The following is a 21,215-nucleotide window of genomic DNA, read 5'->3' as shown; positions in this document are numbered from 1 at the left end:
GGTAGATAGGTAAGTGTCTATGCAGTCCCCAATACGTTTAGTGACATCAGGGCGTTGTAGCAAGGTTTCGCGGAGGCGCCATGGGCCCCGGGGGCGGCGGGGTGCGCGGAGAGCGAGGGAGAGTTCCACCGCGTCATGGTCAGAGAGGGCTGCGGGCGTGATGGTAATGTCCTCAAGGGTTGTAAGGAGGTCTGAGGAACCCAGGAAGTGGTCAAGCCTGGCGTAGGTGCGGTGCACATGTGAGTAGAACGTGAATTGTGAGGCAGTCGGATGGCGGGCTCTCCAGAGGTCTACCAAGTCCCTTTCGGACAGCCATTCATGTCCGGCAGATGACAAGGCCCCAGTATCTCCGTAGCGGTGGCCAGACCGATCGGCATGTGTATCCATAACAACGTTAATGTCCCCGCCCAGGAGTAGGGGTGTATGTGGGGTTTGGAGGGCTTCGGAAATGGCGCGTTTTAAGAAGGCTTCCTGACCTGTGTTTGGGGCGTACAGGGAGCCGATTGTGAGTGTTGTGTCACCCATAGTGAGAGTGTATGCCAGGAGGCGCCCTTTGATTTCCCCCACCTTGCTACCCACCCTCCCTCTAAAGGAGCTGGAGATTAGGATCGCAACCCCGGCATTCTTTGTTGGAAGGGAGGAAAAGAATTGCTGTGGGAAGGCTCGCGAGCGCATTCTGTGCCAGTCCTTCTGGAGGAGATGCGTCTCCTGTAGCAAGCAAATAGCAGCTTCAGAGTTTTCCAAGTAAGAGAGAACAGCTCTCCTCTTGATCGGGTTGTTAAGCCCCTTCACATTAAGCGTTATAATCTTAAGGGTGTTGTCTGTCATCGCGCAAGGGGTGTGTGATGCAGCGCTGATTGGGCTATAGGCGTGCCAAGGGAGCACGTGGCGGTCCTTGGCGAATAGTGCATGGTGTGGTCTCTAGTTGTGTCTGGGTGCGAACCTTTTGTGTGGGTGAATACCCCAAGTCGACATATGCACCTTGGTGAAGGGTCTCTCCGCGCGAGAGCAGAATTAGCGTGGCACACTGGTCCCCACCCTGGATCCCTCCCTAACCCAACATCCCCCCCTAACCCAACATCCCCCCCAAAAACAGCCCACAGCCACCAAAGTATGCAAGGTAGTACATGCAGATAAGGACAGTAGTAGGCCGCAGCATAATAACAAAACCCCAAACCCAGCAAAACTGAAACCTGTAGTCCCAATCCTGTCAAGGCACACATGATCGTGGTAAAGAACAATGAAGGGGTCATTTCCGATGGCGGCTCCTCCGGGCCCCCCGCCCGACCCACCCGCCGTTAGGGCTGAGCAGGTGCGATACACAATCTCCTTAGCAAGAGTTATTATTACTCTGGGGAAGAGGTCTCCTTGATCACCTCTGCCACTGCAGTCTCACGCTCCCGGGAAATGACAGAGGCATCGGGCTTGAAGCGCTGAGGAGGGGACCGTTTGCGGTGTACAGTCTGCCAACCCCCCTCTGGAGGAGCCCTGCGAGCTCCTGAAAACCGGTTCAGTATCAACTTGGTCTAGACCCAGGAGATCACAAGTGTCTTTAAGAGATCGCAGCTGCTGTAGCCGTCCGTTCCACTTGAATATGATCCGAAAGGGATGCCCCCAAGAATATGAAACTTCCTTTTCCCGCAGGAAGTCCGTGACTGGCTTGAATTCCTTCCTTTTCTGGAGAGTCGTGGCGGAAAGATCTTGGTAGAGGGCAATGGAATGGCCCTGAAACTGGATGGGCTGAGCTCTCCGGGCTTCCCGGAGGATCCGTTCTTTTAGCGGGAAGTCCGGAAGAAAGGCCAATATGTCCGGCGGCGGGGCTGGGGCTCTGCGGGGCAGTCCTACGCGGTGTGCCCTGTCAATGCGGATGTGGAAGTCGTCTGCCTCTCCCAGGATGCTCCTGAAGAGGGTCTGCAGGTACGCGGTGACATCAGCCCCCTCGTCCTTCTGAGGGACCCCCCGGACCCGTATGTTGTTCCGTCTGGAACGGTTTTCCAGGTCCTCAGTATGGGCCTGGAGGTCAAGGTGCTGGTCCGTGAGCCGCAGGACTTCTTGCTGGAGCAGTTCGATCTCGGAGCTCCTGGCTTGATCAGCCTCCTCGACTGCGACCACCCGTTCGCCGAGGTCCTCCACATCTCGCCGGAGTTCCCTTACTTCCCCCGCCACCTCCCTGTTTCAGGGATTTGAAATCTTCCCGTAGCGAGTTGAAGAGCGTCTCCAGAAAGGCTTTGGTGATGGGCACTTGGTCATCCGTGGCCGCAGGTGATGCCTTCCCAGTCCCAGGGGACGGTGGGTCTTTGCCAAGCTTGGGCTGCGATTTAGCCAACAGTTCAGGGAGAGTTTGTGATCCCTTCTTGCCTCTTTGTCCCGTCATGGCGTGTGAGGGGGTAGGGCCTTGACAGGCAGTAGGGCAGTGGAGCGGGTGTCCTAAGAGGGACCAGTGAGGAGGCGGACGGGGAGTGGAGGGTATGGCAGTGTCCAGGCGGCTATATATGCCTGTGCACGGGCAGGGACCAATGTCTCTAGATGACCGCAAGCCCAAGGGGGGGGGGGGCGGGGGCAAGGAGGCGGCCTCCGCCCGGCCGGCGACAGACCGCAGTGAGTGGAGTGCGGCTTACCCCCCCGGGGAGGCGCTCCAGAGGTACCAGTTAATGTTCTGCGGTGGGGGCCCACAGGGATGTCCGTTCGCCGGGGACTCGATTGCGCCCCCCGAGCTCTTCCACTCCCTTCTCCACTCTCCTCACCTGTGGTAGGTCGGTGTGCTCAGGGACTCCTTTCGCCAGGCCAAGTCAGCTGTGTTGCCCCGGGTTGCTGGGGGCCATCAGGAGATCCAGGGGGCAGCGTCCAGGGCCCCTCCGGTTGCGGGGCCTGTCGGGGCTCAGGTTGGCTCTCGGCAGGAATCTGAGGTAGGTGGAGGAGTAGACTAGGCCCGAAGCCGGGGCCTCGAGTTGCACAGCCACCGGGTCGCTCACCGGGCTGCTCGGGCGGCAGCCGCCACCTCCGGCGACAGGTGTGGCAGCCCGGAAGGTATTCTATGAGGTCCGCTTTGGAAGGGACGGGCCGGCGCCCTGCCGGACTCGCCGCCGGTCCGATGCACAGGCCACTCGCGGTCCGCGAGTAGGCCAGAAGGCGGGGTCTCGCGTGGTCCGCCGCCGGATCAGGGCAGTCCGGGCAGAAGTGTTGGCATAGCGGCAAGCCCCCAGGGCCCGAGCGGGCGTTGGCGGGGCTCAGCAAAGCCTTGCCGGGTGTTCAGGAGTGCCCCCACCTCACAGGGGGACAACGGACCTCCGGTGGCCGCCAAGGGGACCTCCTCCGGTCCGGCGGCGCGGCCGTTGCTCGATGGCGCCAAGTCCGAGTCTTCGGCAGTTCTCCCGCAGCAGGCGCAAAGGGCTTCAGTATCTCGGCAGGTCGTACACCGGCGGGTGAGGCCTCTGACCTCTGAGTGCCGATTAAGGGAGAATCGCGGCTATTTTTGGCGAAATGGCGGGATCGGGCAGGGAGCTCCGGAGACCTGCGTCCGATCACGTCGCCATCTTAGACACGCCCTGTTGCAATTATTTTGTGCCAAAAATCTCGCATCCAATTTACTCTAGGCTGTTTTCCCGGCCATACTAGTCATATTAATGATGTTCTGATTTTGAAAAACAAGCAATTCTGTATTATACCTATTCATCATCCTTGCCAAGTTTTCTTGGTCTGCACCATATGAGTAGTCAAAATGTGGGATTCTATAAATGATACCACTCAAGGAAAGCCCTGATTAATGGTATGTATTTAGTCAGAGTAGTGACTACTGTACTGTTACTCTGTCACCCTTTTTCCACCTGAGCAACACATCGCTGTTCAGATGTTGAGCTGTTATCTGTCTCAAAGTGTCAGATGTACGACCGATAAAAACTCCAACTTGCAAATTGCGTCCCGTTGCAACTCGCAATTTGCGACTCTCAAAACGATAGCTACGAACCATATTGGCAACATGATTGTGAGTCGCTAATGACTCGCAACGCTATTTCGCGTCGCGGCTTTCTGCGAGTCATTATGCATTTGCAAATAGTATTGCCAGTTGAAAAGGACCCAAAGCGTGCACAAATAGCGGGAGAGCCCAAAACAAGCACAATCAGCGTATGCAAATTTCAAACGTGAGAAAAAAACGCAAAAACACTGCCTGGGAGAGCTGAAGCACCCCAAAACAGGACGTGGTGTCCCAGGAGATTCCTTAGCAGAAGTTCCAGCACATGGTCAGGTGCAGCAGCACAGTACACCACTGCAGGCAGGCTCTCTGAAAAACCTTGAGCAGCAAGGCCAGTGGCAAGGGTGGAAAGGAGCGGCTGAGGAAACTCAAATTCTCTGAAAAGTAGATGGACATAGAGGAATGCTGCAATAATCATGAGGAGCTGTTTTGGAGGGCATCGCTAAAGGTCCCTGAGGTAGACAAACATAAGATCTTGAGAAGAATGCAGCAGCGCATATATGCCCTGGGAGTGGCACACAGGTCCCTGGACAACATCAAGAAGACATGGTATGACCTGTGCTCCAGGGCCAAAAAGAGGGTGGCAGTACGTCTCGCTGACGTACTGCCACCCTCTCTCTGCATCTGAACCATCTGCAGCTGAGGCCATGGTGGAGAGTACACTGGAGAGGGCGGCAGCTGTTAGATTTGGCACCCTTGACACATCACAGCACCACCCAACTCTGGTAAGTGTGAAATGTGTAAGAAAAGTCTATTTCACCGCTTAAGCTTGTACTGCGCATACATACTAATCATCCACACCCCAAATTTCTGTGCCACACTAAATAAACATAAATGGTGCATTATGGGAAATGTAGTCAGTGTCATATACAGTATAGTAACTGAATGATGTGAGCTGATAGACATTGCAACACCTTACATATTTTTCCACATAGATACACCACTGGGAGAAGAGCACAGTGTAGATGACACAGAAGGAAATCCGGATCAGGTCCAGATGGAGGAAGGGCAGGATGGGGTAGCATCCAGTGGCCCAAGTTGTCCTGAAGCCCCAGACACTGCTGCATCAACCTCATCACAGGCTTTAGCCAGTGTGACATAAGCATCACAGCAGACAGCAGCATCAATACACACTCGTGTCACCAGGGTCCTGCTAGTGCGTCCAACCCAGCAGTCCGTATGCGTATGCAAGCCAGTCTGCACAAAGGGGATCATGGTTGTCCCCCTGCTGGAGCACCCAATCAGATTTTTTTTGGAGGCCTGGAACAGGCGATGCTCCAGATCCAGGGCCTTCAACAGCAACAGCAGAGGCAGATGAACCTTAGGCTGACCCAGGGATTCAGGGACATCACATAAAAGATGACTGATAACCAGTGCCGGCGTGAAGCTAAATTTGATGACCTCACAGGTACCATTTGCAGTCTGTGCAAAGAATTTGCGTAGGAGAGGGGGCAGCACAGACGCATGGAGCGCAGCAGGGAACACAAGATGGATGCCCTGACCAGGGATATTTAGAGGCTAGCACATGCAACTTCCCAACACACGAACCACACCCTGGTTCTTCAGGTGAAGATGGGCCACTACAGTGGTGATGTGGCACGCGGCCTGCAACAAATAACCGCAGCTGTAGAGACACTGCAGACAAATATGTGTGCCAGTGGTGGTGCTACCGAGGGCGCTGACAGTGAGGTTTCCAGCCGCAGTAGTGTCTCTGCTGCGGAAACACCAATGATGTGTAGGAGCAGCAGTGGCAGTTCTTACCAGGCAGGACGTAGAGGCAGGAAGTGAATTGTGTTGTTACTGCACAGTCATTGCCTCACATTTTCTTCAAATTCTGTGGGCATACGTTTGTAATGGACTGGCTGTCCTGCTATTGTTTGTGCAAGCTTGCACAATAAAGCACAAATTCAAAGTTGAATTCACAATTTGTACTGTCTTATGTAGAGGGTGGTGTGTCATTACTTTGGACGTACCTTTGAAACTAATTATTAGCTATCTGGTCCCAGCGCCTTCTCCCTTCTGCTACAGAGCTGCCATGTATGTAAATGTAAATGTATTGGCATTTATATAGCGCACTACTTACCCGTAGGGTCCCAAGGCGCTTCGACCGCTGCGAAACCCTTCCTGGCTTCCCTGAGAGATGGTCCCTTAATGGGTATCTCCAGGGTGAGACCAGGCATCCCCGGCGGTCTGGTGGGGCCGTTAGTGAAGATGAGGCAAGCTGATGCCCAGAGTTGCCGAGTGTGATCGCTGATCAGAGTGGGCACCGAGGCGAGAGAATTATCGAGTCCGCTGACCCTGGTCCAGAAACCTGCCGTGCCGGGAATCGAACCCTGGTCCCGGGCCGTTCTCTGCTCTCGGGTCTGCCGCCTCTAACCAGTGCTGTTGGGCAGGTGGTCCTGTGTCCTCATCCTTCCTATTCTGAAGCAGTCACATCCCAGGGCAATCCAGCCATGCAGGCCATATGGTGGAGCATGGCACACGTTGCCACCATCTTGCACACTTTCTCAGGTGTATACTGTAGGGATCCACCACTCATATGGAGGCACCTGAAGCGCTATTTTAGGATGCCAAATTTGCGCTCGATCATGGTCCTGGTGCGCCGATGTGCCCTGCTGTACCGCCTTTCATGTGCGTTGTTGGGAGACAGGTACAGTGTGGATCCATGGCCACCGGGCATACTCACTGTCACCTGGTGAGAGATATATGATGGTGAGACAACATGCAGCCAGGCGTTGCAGTGCAAATACATGTCACTGTGGACAAGTACATTCAGTACCTAGTAGGTATCCTTCATCAAAGTCGCGTCTTTCTAATTTCTGGTATATACCACTGTGTCTGAAGATATGAGTCATTGGTGCTTCCAGGATATTTGGCAGCAATGTTTGTGATGATGTTGTTTGCATCACAGACAACTTGGATGTTGAGGGAATGTGTGCTTTTCCTATTATGGGATATGTATTCTATGTGGGATGTGGGACATATGGGCACATGGGTCCCATCTATGCACCCTATGACCTTTGGAAACCTTGCTATTCTGCAAAATTGACAATATGTATTTTTAAGTTCCTCATCGTCCCATGGCAGGTAGATGTGTTGATCTATTTGGTGCAGCATGGCATCTAGGAAATTGCGAAAGAAACGCGAAAGCACTCTCTGCAACACACCTCCGGCCACTACAATGACATCTTGGAAGCTACCAATGGCTAAAAAGTGGAGGGAGCACAACACCTGCACATGTGTGGGGATTACATTGCTACACCGGGTTCTGCTTTCCAATTGTGGCTTCAAGGTGTCTATGAGGTTTAGGATGCCAGTGCTACTCAGCCTGTACTGGTTATAAATCTCTTCATCTGCATTCTCTAACAATGTCATCTTAACTCTGAATTTCCTCTGCTGTCTCCGCCTACTCTGCTGAGTAGCCAGTATCTGCATCCTCCTCGCTATCATGTACAGGGCAGCCATTGTGGAAAGATTTTTGATGCATTCTGCGTCTGTTTTTATAGGTTGGGCCTATTTACCAAATTGTTCTGGTTAGTGGTAAATTGCATGCGCGAATGGGCTTTTTTGCGCATTTTCACTATTTGCTAATGATTTGTACATTGAAATTAGCGACAAATTTCCATTCACTATTTTCTGATCGTGAATACCGGGTTCATTTATTGCTAGTCGGTATTCATTTGCATCGTAAAATTATACATTGCGCATGGCCAATTTTGCATGCGCAAATCAGTTTGTGAACGATTTTGCTCTCGCAAAATGGTCGTACATTTGGGCCAAAATTAGCTCCTCATCCCTTACCTGCAGTTAGGGTATCACATAAGTCTATAGGAGTGGGTGTCCAATAATCCCCGAGTACGTCTATCCAATAAATAATCTTTGCCTCTGTTTTTACTCTCTTAATTTGTTTCTCTGTGTTGGTCTTTCTCTCGGCCATACTGTTTGTCTAATTCTGTTGATCTCCATCTCTGTTTAGCTGCCATCTTTCTTTTTCCAATTATTTTCCTTCACCTTAGTCCCTTGTGTCCTTTTTTTTCCTCTTTATTATGCTTCCATCTTCCTCTTTATATATTTATCTTATTTGGTCTTCCAATCTTTCTCACCTTACATAAATGCCCCCTGCCACCTCCCTTCCCGGTAGCTGGTCTGCAATGGTCAACAACATATTTAATGAGTTGATATGAACAGTTGTCCTCTGATGTGTCATGCAGTAAAAACTATCGATTCAACCTTTAGTGAAGGTATAGTACGTAGCCTGCAACAGGAAGTCAAAGGTGTTTATTCCTGTAACTTTCTTAATCTCATACAGTTAAATGTTCACTAACCATTGAATTCGAAGAAATTGCACAGAAAACTTCCCTTGTCTTGAAGAGAGCCTGCAGGTGTGTTGTCACACATTAAGTTGTTTTAATTTCGAAATCGTCTGCAAGTATTGATTCAACCAGTGTTTATATAGCAAGTCGGTAAGACTCGCTCATCTCATTATAGTTGGAGCCCACTGGTGCAGAATTGTAGCGGAGTCCATTGCTGTTTGTTAGTAGCCGGGAATGCAGCAAGAAGGATTATTGGTGGGCTACAATACGTGGAGTTAATTCACTAAAGCAGAAAGCAGCTACATTTGTACTATGTAGTGAAATATGCAACAGAGCTTGAATGTCTCCCAACTCTTAAATTCAATATATTTCTTATATATTATGCTTGAAAAGTGATGCTTCACAAATAGTATAAACCAGTTGTACTTTGTTGCAAACATTCGGTGGAAAACACGCTTGCTCCATTTGTCATTATGTAAGACGGGCGTAAGGTAAAAATGGAACATGCTTCATATTTCTCCACCTTTGTAAAACAATAATAAACATGATCCTGAGTGTAAGTTATTTCCTAACTTGGGAGCCTGACTCAGGAAAAGCTGGCTATGTAACATCACAGCATGAGTTCTGATCTGCTTTATTAAGCAGGGATAGTATGATGCATGAAAAACACCTCCACTAAATATTCAACAAAACACTATTTAGCAATTTGTCTAATAATTACCATTTTAGAGAAATCATGCTTACTTGTTTTCACTTTTTAGGAGGTGGAAAAATATAGGTCAGAATACAACAAGCTTAGGTATGAGCATACGTTCCTGAAATCTGAGTTTGAGCACCAGAAAGAAGAGCAGCAACGGATATTAGAAGAAAAACGGATTAAGCAAGAAGCTGAGGTAGGTAGTGATTGTCATCTCAAGTGTTATTAATACAACTGTTTTTAGTCTGGCACTTCCCTGTGTTGGTTCATTAGGTCACCAGGAGTTCTTTGCAGCACACCATGATGTCATCTAACTACGCTGAGTGCTTTTTACTTGAATGTGGCTTGGTTTGCACTGAATTATGCATAAATGACTGGGTGTAACATACCTCCTTACTGCAGAGTGTTCTCTGTGTCTCAAAACATACTTCTAGGAAACAAAGCAGGATACATCAAAGAGAAAAGGGAGTCCATCTTATCACTAAACGAGAGGCGAATCCAGACAACAAAGAGTTAATTCTTTTTTGGAGAATAGTTGACTGTGTGTAATTTTTCCTTCGGTTTCGATATCTTTGTAGGTATTAGCATGCCTTTTTAAATGTAGGGAGTCCACCAGTCATTCAGTCAAGCTTTGCTTGTTTGCTGCCCCACTAGCATGGTTGTTTAATATGGAATGGAGGGCACAACTGATATAGACCTCCACACTTGGTCAGCACATGTGCATTTGGTTGGGGAAAAGTAACTCAAGAACACTCTAAAATGTAAGTGCAATGGTTCTTTCCTCCTTTTGTAGTTGCCCATGTTTTGGAATGGAGGTATAGTGATCATGAATGATCATACCTTTGAACCCTAACCCTCATTTCTAGGTCACAAATATACATATAGAGCCCTCCTCCTTCATTGATTGTTGAGTAGTTTACTCCCTGGAATATGGAATCTGTTTTTAATCTCTGATACAAATGAAATACATTGGATTAAGTGACTGACAGATATTCATTCAGTCATTCAGCCAGACAGTGAATGAATCAAAAAAAGGGGCACTGAACTGAAGCATCTGATGGGGTGTGTTGGGGACGGCACAACATGCCACTTCACACAGCCTGTGCACGAGAACGTCCACATCCTTAATGTTTGTATAGCTCTGAAACCAAATGATATTGTAAAAAAATTCTCACACACCAATTGAACTGTCTGAAAAGGTTTGTTAGAAATGGGGTTTCTGGTTGCTAGGGTAAGCAGCTAAGCCAGACAGAACCCACCACTCTAGTCAGGGCAAGTAAGTTACACACTTTTGCTCACCCTCTAGTAGCTTTGCACAAGCAGAATTATCAACAGAGGCAATGTGTAAAGCGTTTGCACAATACATTCACACAGCAATACAATGTACACACCACAAAAGAGGCTCCACACAGGACTGTAAAAATATATCTATAGTATATTATGCTTAACACAAGACCAATACAACATAAATCATAAATACTGTGCATACTATGTCAATACTGAAATAGTACTTTTTATCCTGACAATGCAAGAATCAAAACCTACATTATACATCCGGGCACGAAATTCAGCAGTTTTGGGGAAAACACATACATCCTCAAATATCACCATTCGTACATAAATCGTAAAGTATCATCATAAGAACATCAGTAACAGTAAGCCCAGATAGTCACAATAACTCCTGTTAGTGGGGTTATGGTAATCTTTGTGGGCCTGGTTGAAACAAGTGCAGGAGAATCTGCACTTCTATTGTACTCTATATGGTATTCCAGCCTCAAACTCTAGTGCATGGAAGCATCTGTGACTCTATTATCAGGCCTATGGTACTTCTGAGGTTATGAATAAGCAACCACGATCCCCTATGCGGATCAACCCAGGACGCGTGAGGCACAGAAGCTTTGAACCCCACAATGTCCAGGTGAGAGGTCTAAATTCTCAATGCCCCCAAAATTGCCTAGTGCGAGATCCAGCAAGTTAGGAGCTCATCTTAGCCTCTCGGACCCGCATGTGTAACACAACAGAAGAATCACCTCAGAGCCGAGACAGTCCCTCACACATACATGGCCAGCTTCAGGCCCGTATTATGCAGGGAATCCCCGCTAATTCAAGGGGAGCAGCAGAGACCACTTGGGCCTGTCTAGCAGCCCCTTCTTGATTTCAGGCGCCCTGAATACGGCAAAGCAGGCCACGCTGCCTGGTAAAGGAGCAGCGGTGTCGACCTTCAAGTGCGCACCGGCTGTCAACTAGGAAAGGGAGCACCCGCTGTCCCCCCTCATGGAGAGTAGTGCTCGAGGGCCACAAGTACTCTGCTCTCGAATCACCACAACGTTCCTCAGAGGGCTGTACAGGTAGCCCAGCCAAATTTTGGTTTGATGCAAAAGACTGGTTGTTGCCGGGAACCAGCGCCCGTTGGTCTGTCCCACACTGATGTAGAGGCAGGAACTGAGTTCTCCACATATGCTGACTGGGGGGGTTAGGACAAAGAGAGAAAACCTATGGTCCGAGTGAATCCATCGCTTACCACATGATGGATGACAGCAAATTTCCTAGTGTCGGACAGTGTCAGATGTATCACAGACCAAGGGGGATCTGTAGCTCTGATACTGCTAGACCTGTCAGCAGCGTTTGACACGGTATCACACGATTGCCTAATAAACATCCTCTTGAGCAAAGGAGTGCAATCCACAGCGTTAAGATGGATTAAATCATTCCTTAGCAATCGCACCCAAGCTGTGCGCATGGGCCAATTTCACTCAAAACCCTGTCCCATCGGCTGTGGGGTCCCACAGGGGGCCTCACTAAGCCCCACTCTCTTTAATGTCTACGTTTCATCTTTGGCCGACATTGGAAGAAAGTGGGGCATCGGCATATGTTCCTATGCCGATGACACTCAGCTGATGGTGACAATGGATGAAGGATCGGAAACAACCAAGAAAAAACTACACAGTTGTCTCTCCGAAATGGCAGAATGGATGCGCAACCACTGCCTAAAACTAAATGCCGGAAAATCGGAGATACTACTGTTCGGAGGAGCCAAACTCTCATGGAACGACACGTGGTGGCCACCGTCTCTGGGATTAGCCCCCGTACCGAAACAGTACGCCAGAAACCTTGGCATCATGATGGATGACGCCCTGTCCATGAAAGACCACATACGCATACTCTGGGGCAAAGGTTTTGCAATTCTCAAACTCTTGGCAAAAATTTTCTCCTGGATACCTTTGGACTGTCGACGCGCAATCACCCAGGCCCTCCTGGTTAGCCGACTAGATTACGGAAATGCTCTGTTCGAAGGGATGAACGAGCAACTGTTCTCCCGCCTACAGATCCTACAAAACCAGGCGGCTAAATTGGTCTGTAACAAATGCAAGCGAGATTCGGCCTCTGCATGCCTAAAGAAGCTTCACTGGCTACCAATGCGTCAGAGGGCTACCTTCAAACTACTTTGCCACGCGCACAGAGCCCTTCATAAAACGGGCCCTACCATCCTTCAAGGGAAAATCGAATTCTATATCCCCAACAGGAATCTAAGATCCAACAACTCAGCTCTGGCGAAATCCAAGCGCATTTACAAAGCAAGGACTGGCGGACGCGCCTTCTCATACTTGGCGGCTAAAAGATGGAATGAGTTACCTGTGGACCTCAGACACACCACTAACTACCTCCAATTCCGCCAAAAATTAAAAACTCACCTCTTTCCCAAAAACTAACCCCCCAGCATAGTTTCAGTAGTCTTCTTTTCTTATAGCACCGTGATATCCCATGGGATGAGTGTCGCGCTCTACAAATACCAGAAATAAATAAATAAATAGTAGCGCCCTCAGTCCCAGCTCCTCATGAGAGCATGCTTCTTAGTAGGACACAGGGCAAACCACAAGCCCTGGGAGCGGACTAGGGCACACAGTGGTAGGCAGGTAGCAGGCCAGCACATAAGGCCCTTAGCAAAATGGCAGTCCCTCAAGCAATCCAACAGGCAGCAGGCCAGCACCACAACGTAGTTAATCCTAATGGCGGTTCCTTTTGGTTCCACACCCATCCACTGGCAATGTGCAGCATTTAGAGCCAGAAGCATCTGGTTACACGTCCCACACAGTGTCTTGAAAGGGTCAGAGCTCCTGTACATATACTCCAAAATGTTTTTGTTCAAGAGGGAACTTCATAGGGAATCTTTAGAAGTGCACAACATTCCCTTTCAATCTAGCCCTGGCTCCAAACATTGGTGGGGGTAAATCAGCCCTTTGTGTGAGGGCAGGACCCCGCCTATACAATTGTAAAGTGTGAACGCCCTCTCCGAGCCAAGGAACACCTTCAGTATGCAGATGAATGCTGTTGTAACCCTGGCACACCCAATCCTTCCTGTGTGATGGCTGTCTGGAAAGTTGCACAAAGTGTAACTGAACTGTCACCTAGGCCCAGACATGGATTGGAGTCAGGCTGCATAGCACAAATAGCCATAAGCACAGAGAAATGCCCACTTTCTAAAAGTAACTAAGTACACAGATTGCCAGCCACACACTTACTTAAATCCTCTATTTTTGAGGGAACAAACCATAAGAGACTTCCTGGTTCGTACGGGTATATCACTCAAACCCTTTTCTTATTTATTTGTTTTTTGTCTTTTTATTGATGTATGAAAGGGACACCTTATCGTTTTGTACACCTTATATACAATTATTTACAATTCGCGATTATTTACAACACAAACACATACACATAACTAGTTGTATTATACACAGTGAATTGCTCTGATATATACACACTCAAATATTCATACTATGAAGAAAAAATCATCCGTAATTCCATAAAGACCAGAGTCAAAAGTATAAACTTGATAGCAATCATAAATCAATGAACTACAATTGAATGTAGGCTGTTCAAAAAAGGAAAAATAGACTTCAAATTAATTCATTTAGTCCATTCAACCAATAAATGGCTAATCTTTTTACGCCAACACGTTTTGAATCCGGTATGTCAACTCTACGGATTCTCATCAGGGCTCTGTCTTAATACGGGATATCTGTTGAACCAGCAGCCGCCGGTCAAGGGTAGGATATTAGTTCTGACTGAGTTTCTTTTCTTTTCGGGATCTTACTGGATCATGCTCGTGATCCTACGTTTCCACCAAATGGGAGTTAATTTTCAGTCTTGTATTACAGCCTGCTCTGAGGGATTCCTCGCTTGAGCTGTTCGCTTGCACTTCACAGCCTCGTCGAGGGTCGTAAGCGCTTTATGAATACATTTACAATGTAACCCCTTTAGTGCGGAGACCCCCCTGTACCGCTAATCCAAGTGCTGAGCCTTTTTTCAATGTATGGGGCAGTTTGCATTGAAGCCCTCAAAATGTTTTACCAATAAAAGATATCGAGGGCAAAAGTGTGTCCTTTTTTTCCACACATGTTGGCAGTTCTAAAGGTACCCAGCATTTGTAGATTTTCCTGGAGGGAACTGAGAAAGTTGCTAAAATGTAGCAACACTTTGTGGTTTTGTTTTTTGGGGTAAGGATTGCTGCGCAAGAAATGTTTTTTTTTCCTAATAATTGCATCAAGTATTCTTGTACTAAGACCACCTTTCTCCCAGCTTTCAGAAATAGACAGTTATAGTTTACCTTGGGAAAAAGTGTGAAACCCGTCAGTAAACTCGCAAATATACATGTGTGAAAAGTAGAAAAAAGTCTTAATTCAGCAGTGGGTCATTTTTAGGTCTCGTGGTATTGCAGTGCGAAGCACTGCCGCCACAAGTCTTATAGCTGCTGTCTGTGCCTCCAAGGGAGCCAGAGCTAGCTACAGACCTGTGCACGAGCCGATTCTACTATGGGCATGAGCCGATTCAGGTCTGTGAACCCGCTTCACAGTGGAACAGCTTGTGCGCTGCAAGTAATAATTATCACAGCATGAGACCCCACTTATCACAGCATGTCAACAGGCGCCCCAGGCTGCTGGAGCACTCAACTATAATTAATGTGCAGTTGAGTGCTCCAGCAGCATGGGGCGCCTCTCTGCATGCTGTGATAATTATCACTTAGGGGCCTCATGCTGTGATAATTAGGTCGGCATGCTCTATTTGCAGCACTGAACATTTTCAAAGAAGGCAAAGCAGCGACATTCATTGGAGACACTCACCCTCACGCCCTTACCCCCCTCATCCCCTCACACCCCCTGACCCCTCACACCCCTCCTCACCCTCACACCCCCTCACTCTCACACACCCTCACTCACCCTCTCAACGGTGTTGGATCTAGCCCTGATCTCTTGACTGGGTGAGAGCTTTCTGCTTAATTCAGAGACTCTGTCCCTCACCACCCCTTGTTGTAAATATTTTTGTCCACCCTAAGGGTGGAAGGGTATTCTCAGATGTGAGACCCTTGCTCATTGCACCATCAGGATTCAAGCAAACCGGGCCGAAGACGGCTGTAATGCCAGAAACCGGTCCCCGGGAGCTTGTTTCCTTCCCAGTGTAAGAATTGGCTTTTGTAGTTTGGTTTGCCCTGTTCCCATCATGCACTGGGACAGGAACAGACTAATTTGCATACAGCCAGGTTCTGAAACTGGGATGGTGCAGTGAGCTAAAAAACGGTGTTGGATCTAGCCCTGATCTCTTGACTGGGTGAGAGCTTTCTGCTTAATTCAGAGACTCTGTCCCTCACCACCCCTTGTTGTAAATATTTTTGTCCACCCTAAGCGTGGAAGGGTATTCTCAGATGTGAGACCCTTGCTCATTGCACCATCAGGATTCAAGCAAACCGGGCCGAAGACGGCTGTAATGCCAGAAACCGGTCCCCGGGAGCTTGTTTCCTTCCCAGTGTAAGAATTGGCTTTTGTAGTTTGGTTTGCCCTGTTCCCATCATGCACTGGGACAGGAACAGACTAATTTGCATACAGCCAGGTTCTGAAACTGGGATGGTGCAGTGAGCTAAAAAACGGTGTTGGATCTAGCCCTGATCTCTTGACTGGGTGAGAGCTTTCTGCTTAATTCAGAGACTCTGTCCCTCACCACCCCTTGTTGTAAATATTTTTGTCCACCCTAAGCGTGGAAGGGTATTCTCAGATGTGAGACCCTTGCTCATTGCACCATCAGGATTCAAGCAAACCGGGCCGAAGACGGCTGTAATGCCAGAAACCGGTCCCCGGGAGCTTGTTTCCTTCCCAGTGTAAGAATTGGCTTTTGTAGTTTGGTTTGCCCTGTTCCCATCATGCACTGGGACAGGAACAGACTAATTTGCATACAGCCAGGTTCTGAAACTGGGATTGTGCAGTGAGCTAAAAAACGGTGTTGGATCTAGCCCTGATCTCTTGACTGGGTGAGAGCTTTCTGCTTAATTCAGAGACTCTGTCCCTCACCACCCCTTGTTGTAAATATTTTTGTCCACCCTAAGCGTGGAAGGGTATTCTCAGATGTGAGACCCTTGCTCATTGCACCATCAGGATTCAAGCAAACCGGGCAGAAGACGGCTGTAATGCCAGAAACCGGTCCCCGGGAGCTTGTTTCCTTCCCAGTGTAAGAATTGGCTTTTGTAGTTTGGTTTGCCCTGTTCCCATCATGCACTGGGACAGGAACAGACTAATTTGCATACAGCCAGGTTCTGAAACTGGGATGGTGCAGTGAGCTAAAAAACGGTGTTGGATCTAGCACTGATCTCTTGACTGGGTGAGAGCTTTCTGCTTAATTCAGAGACTCTGTCCCTCACCACCCCTTGTTGTAAATATTTTTGTCCACCCTAAGCGTGGAAGGGTATTCTCAGATGTGAGACCCTTGCTCATTGCACCATCAGGATTCAAGCAAACCGGGCCGAAGACGGCTGTAATGCCAGAAACCGGTCCCCGGGAGCTTGTTTCCTTCCCAGTGTAAGAATTGGCTTTTGTAGTTTGGTTTGCCCTGTTCCCATCATGCACTGGGACAGGAACAGACTAATTTGCATACAGCCAGGTTCTGAAACTGGGATGGTGCAGTGAGCTAAAAAACGGTGTTGGATCTAGCCCTGATCTCTTGACTGGGTGAGAGCTTTCTGCTTAATTCAGAGACTCTGTCCCTCACCACCCCTTGTTGTAAATATTTTTGTCCACCCTAAGCGTGGAAGGGTATTCTCAGATGTGAGACCCTTGCTCATTGCACCATCAGGATTCAAGCAAACCGGGCCGAAGACGGCTGTAATGCCAGAAACCGGTCCCCGGGAGCTTGTTTCCTTCCCAGTGTAAGAATTGGCTTTTGTAGTTTGGTTTGCCCTGTTCCCATCATGCACTGGGACAGGAACAGACTAATTTGCATACAGCCAGGTTCTGAAACTGGGATGGTGCAGTGAGCTAAAAAACGGTGTTGGATCTAGCCCTGATCTCTTGACTGGGTGAGAGCTTTCTGCTTAATTCAGAGACTCTGTCCCTCACCACCCCTTGTTGTAAATATTTTTGTCCACCCTAAGCGTGGAAGGGTATTCTCAGATGTGAGACCCTTGCTCATTGCACCATCAGGATTCAAGCAAACCGGGCCGAAGACGGCTGTAATGCCAGAAACCGGTCCCCGGGAGCTTGTTTCCTTCCCAGTGTAAGAATTGGCTTTTGTAGTTTGGTTTGCCCTGTTCCCATCATGCACTGGGACAGGAACAGACTAATTTGCATACAGCCAGGTTCTGAAACTGGGATGGTGCAGTGAGCTAAAAAACGGTGTTGGATCTAGCCCTGATCTCTTGACTGGGTGAGAGCTTTCTGCTTAATTCAGAGACTCTGTCCCTCACCACCCCTTGTTGTAAATATTTTTGTCCACCCTAAGCGTGGAAGGGTATTCTCAGATGTGAGACCCTTGCTCATTGCACCATCAGGATTCAAGCAAACCGGGCCGAAGACGGCTGTAATGCCAGAAACCGGTCCCCGGGAGCTTGTTTCCTTCCCAGTGTAAGAATTGGCTTTTGTAGTTTGGTTTGCCCTGTTCCCATCATGCACTGGGACAGGAACAGACTAATTTGCATACAGCCAGGTTCTGAAACTGGGATGGTGCAGTGAGCTAAAAAACGGTGTTGGATCTAGCCCTGATCTCTTGACTGGGTGAGAGCTTTCTGCTTAATTCAGAGACTCTGTCCCTCACCACCCCTTGTTGTAAATATTTTTGTCCACCCTAAGCGTGGAAGGGTATTCTCAGATGTGAGACCCTTGCTCATTGCACCATCAGGATTCAAGCAAACCGGGCCGAAGACGGCTGTAATGCCAGAAACCGGTCCCCGGGAGCTTGTTTCCTTCCCAGTGTAAGAATTGGCTTTTGTAGTTTGGTTTGCCCTGTTCCCATCATGCACTGGGACAGGAACAGACTAATTTGCATACAGCCAGGTTCTGAAACTGGGATGGTGCAGTGAGCTAAAAAACGGTGTTGGATCTAGCCCTGATCTCTTGACTGGGTGAGAGCTTTCTGCTTAATTCAGAGACTCTGTCCCTCACCACCCCTTGTTGTAAATGTGATAATTAGGTCGGCATGCTCTATTTGCAGCACTGAACATTTTCAAAGAAGGCAAAGCAGCGACATTCATTGGAGACACTCACCCTCACGCCCTTACCCCCCTCATCCCCTCACACCCCCTGACCCCTCACACCCCTCCTCACCCTCACACCCCCTCACTCTCACACACCCTCACTCACCCTCTCACCCTCACACACCCTCTCACCCCCTCACCTTCACACGCCCTCACCCTCACACACCCTCACCTTCACACCCCCTCACCCTCACTCACCCTCTCACCCCCTCACACCGCCTCACCCTCACACCCCTCACCCTCACACCCCTCACCCTTACTAACCCTCAACCACCCTCACACCCCCTCATCCTCATCCTCACACCCCCTCACCCTCACTCACCCTCACGCCCTCACCCCCTCCCACTGCCTCACCCTCACACCCCTCACCCTTACTAACCCTCAACCACCCTCACACCCCCTCACCCTCATCCTCACACCCCCTCACCCACCCTCACGCCCTCACCCCTCACACCCCCTGACCCCTCACACACCTCCTCACCTTACACACCCCCTCACTCTCACACACCCGCACCCACACACACCCTCTCACCCCCTCACCTTCACACACCCTCACCCTCACTCACCCTCACTCACTCACTCACCCTCACTCACCCTCACTCACCCCCTCACCCCCTCACCCTCTCACCCCCTCACCCTCTCACCCTCACACCCCCTCACACCGCCTCACCCTCACACCGCCTCACCCTCACACCCCCTCACACCCTCACACCCTCACCCTCACACACCTCACCCTCACACCCCTCACCCCCCTCACCCCCCCTCAACCACCCTCACACGCCCTCACACGCCCTCACCCTCACACCCCCTCACCCTCACACCCCCTCACCCTCACACCACCTCACCCTCACACACTCTCACCCTCACACCCCTCACATACCCTCACTCACCCTCACACCCCCTCACTCACCCTCACACCCCCTCACCCTCTCACCCTCACACCCCTCACCCCCTCACTCTCACACACCCTCACCCTCCTCACCCTCACACACCCTCACCCCCTCGCACACCCTCACCCCCCCACCCTCACACACCATCACCCTCAAAAACCCTCACCCTCACACACCCTCACCCTCACTCACCCTCACACACACTCACACACCCTCACATACCCTCACCAGCATAGCATAACAAAACATAGCATAACGAAACATAGCATAGCATAACAAACAAAAGCATAGGATAGCAAAAGCACAGCATAACAAAACAAAGCATAGGATAGCAAAACAAAACATAGCATAACAAAACAAAACATAGCATAGCAAAACACAACATAGCATAGCATAACAAAACAACAAAACATAGCAAAGAATACCAAAACATAGCATAACAAAACAAAGCATAACATAAAGCATAGAAAAACAAAACATATCATAGTAAAACAAAACACAGCATAGCATAACATAACAACAAAACATAGCAGAACAAAACATAGCATAACATAACATAAAACAAAGCATAGCATAACAAAACATAGCATAACAAAACATAGCAAAACATAGCATAGCATATTAAAACAAACCATAGCATAACAACAAAACAGCAGAACAAAACAGCAGAACATAACAAAACATAGCATAACATAACATAAAACATAGCATAGCATAACAAAACATAGCAAAACACAATAAAATATAGCATAGCATAACTAAACACAACAAAACATAGCATACATAACAAAACACAGCATTGCAAAGCATAGCAAAACATAGCATAGCATAAGAAAACACAACAAAACAAAGCTTAGCATAACAAAGCATAGCATAGCATGACAATACATAGCATAACAAAACATAGCATAGCAAAACAAAGCATAGCATAATAAAACAACAAAACATAGCATAACAAATCATAGCAAAACACAACAAAGTATAGCTTAATAAAAAGCAGAGGACAACAAAACTAAACATAGCATAGCATAACATAACAAAACAAAGCATAGGATAGCAAAACAAAACATAGCATAGCATAACAAAACATAGCATAACATAACAAAACATAGCATAACAAAACACAACAACACATAGCAGAACAAAACATAGCCTAACATAACTTAAAACAAAGCATAGCATAACAAAACAGCAAAACACAACAAAACATAGCATACGTAACAAAACATCGCATTGCAAAGCATAGCAAAACCTAGCATAGCATAACAAAACACAACAAAAAATAGCATAGCATAACAAAACATAGCATAACAAAGCATAGCATAACATAGCATAACAAAACAGCATAGCAAAGCATAGCATAATAAAACACAACAAAACATAGCATAACATAACAAAAAATAGCATAACAAAGCATAGCATATCAAAACACAATAAAACATAGCATAGCATAACAAAACACAACAAAACAGCATAGCATAACAAACCACAACATAGGATAGCAAAACTAAACAGAGCGTAGCATAACAAAACAAAGCATAGGATAGCAAAACAAAACATAGCATAACAAAACATTGCATAACATGACAAAACATAGCATAACAAAACACAACAACACATAGCATAACAAAACATAGCAAAAAACAACAAAACATAGCATAGCTTAACAAAACACAACAAAACATAGCACAACAAAACAAAACATAATAGCATAGCAAAACATAGCATATCAAACACAACAAAACATAGCATAGCATAACAAAACCTAGCATAGCAAAACAAAGCATAGCATAACAAAACATAGCATAGCATAACAAAACATAGCATTGCATAA

The 21,215-nt window shown here is 48.1% G+C and overlaps 1 protein-coding gene across 1 annotated transcript in view; it reads left to right on the top strand.

The window, feature by feature from the left end:
• The window catches only part of LOC147668206 (centrosomal protein of 83 kDa-like), a gene marked incomplete at its 3' end in the record, with an annotated part of 171,203 nt that overhangs the window by 58,644 nt on the left and 91,344 nt on the right, over positions 1 to 21,215 (top strand). Inside the window, exon 5 of the mRNA XM_086948705.1 lies at positions 9,045 to 9,176. Coding sequence (XP_086804831.1) covers positions 9,045 to 9,176 — 132 coding nt within the window. The remainder of the gene's footprint in view (positions 1 to 9,044; positions 9,177 to 21,215) is intronic.

This window comes from Lissotriton vulgaris, unplaced genomic scaffold (genome assembly GCF_964263255.1).
Source record: "Lissotriton vulgaris unplaced genomic scaffold, aLisVul1.2 SCAFFOLD_993, whole genome shotgun sequence".
Classification (NCBI taxonomy): Eukaryota; Metazoa; Chordata; class Amphibia; order Caudata; family Salamandridae; genus Lissotriton; species Lissotriton vulgaris.
Note: the sequence above shows the minus strand (reverse complement) of the source record. Positions and strands in the feature narration are given on the sequence as shown.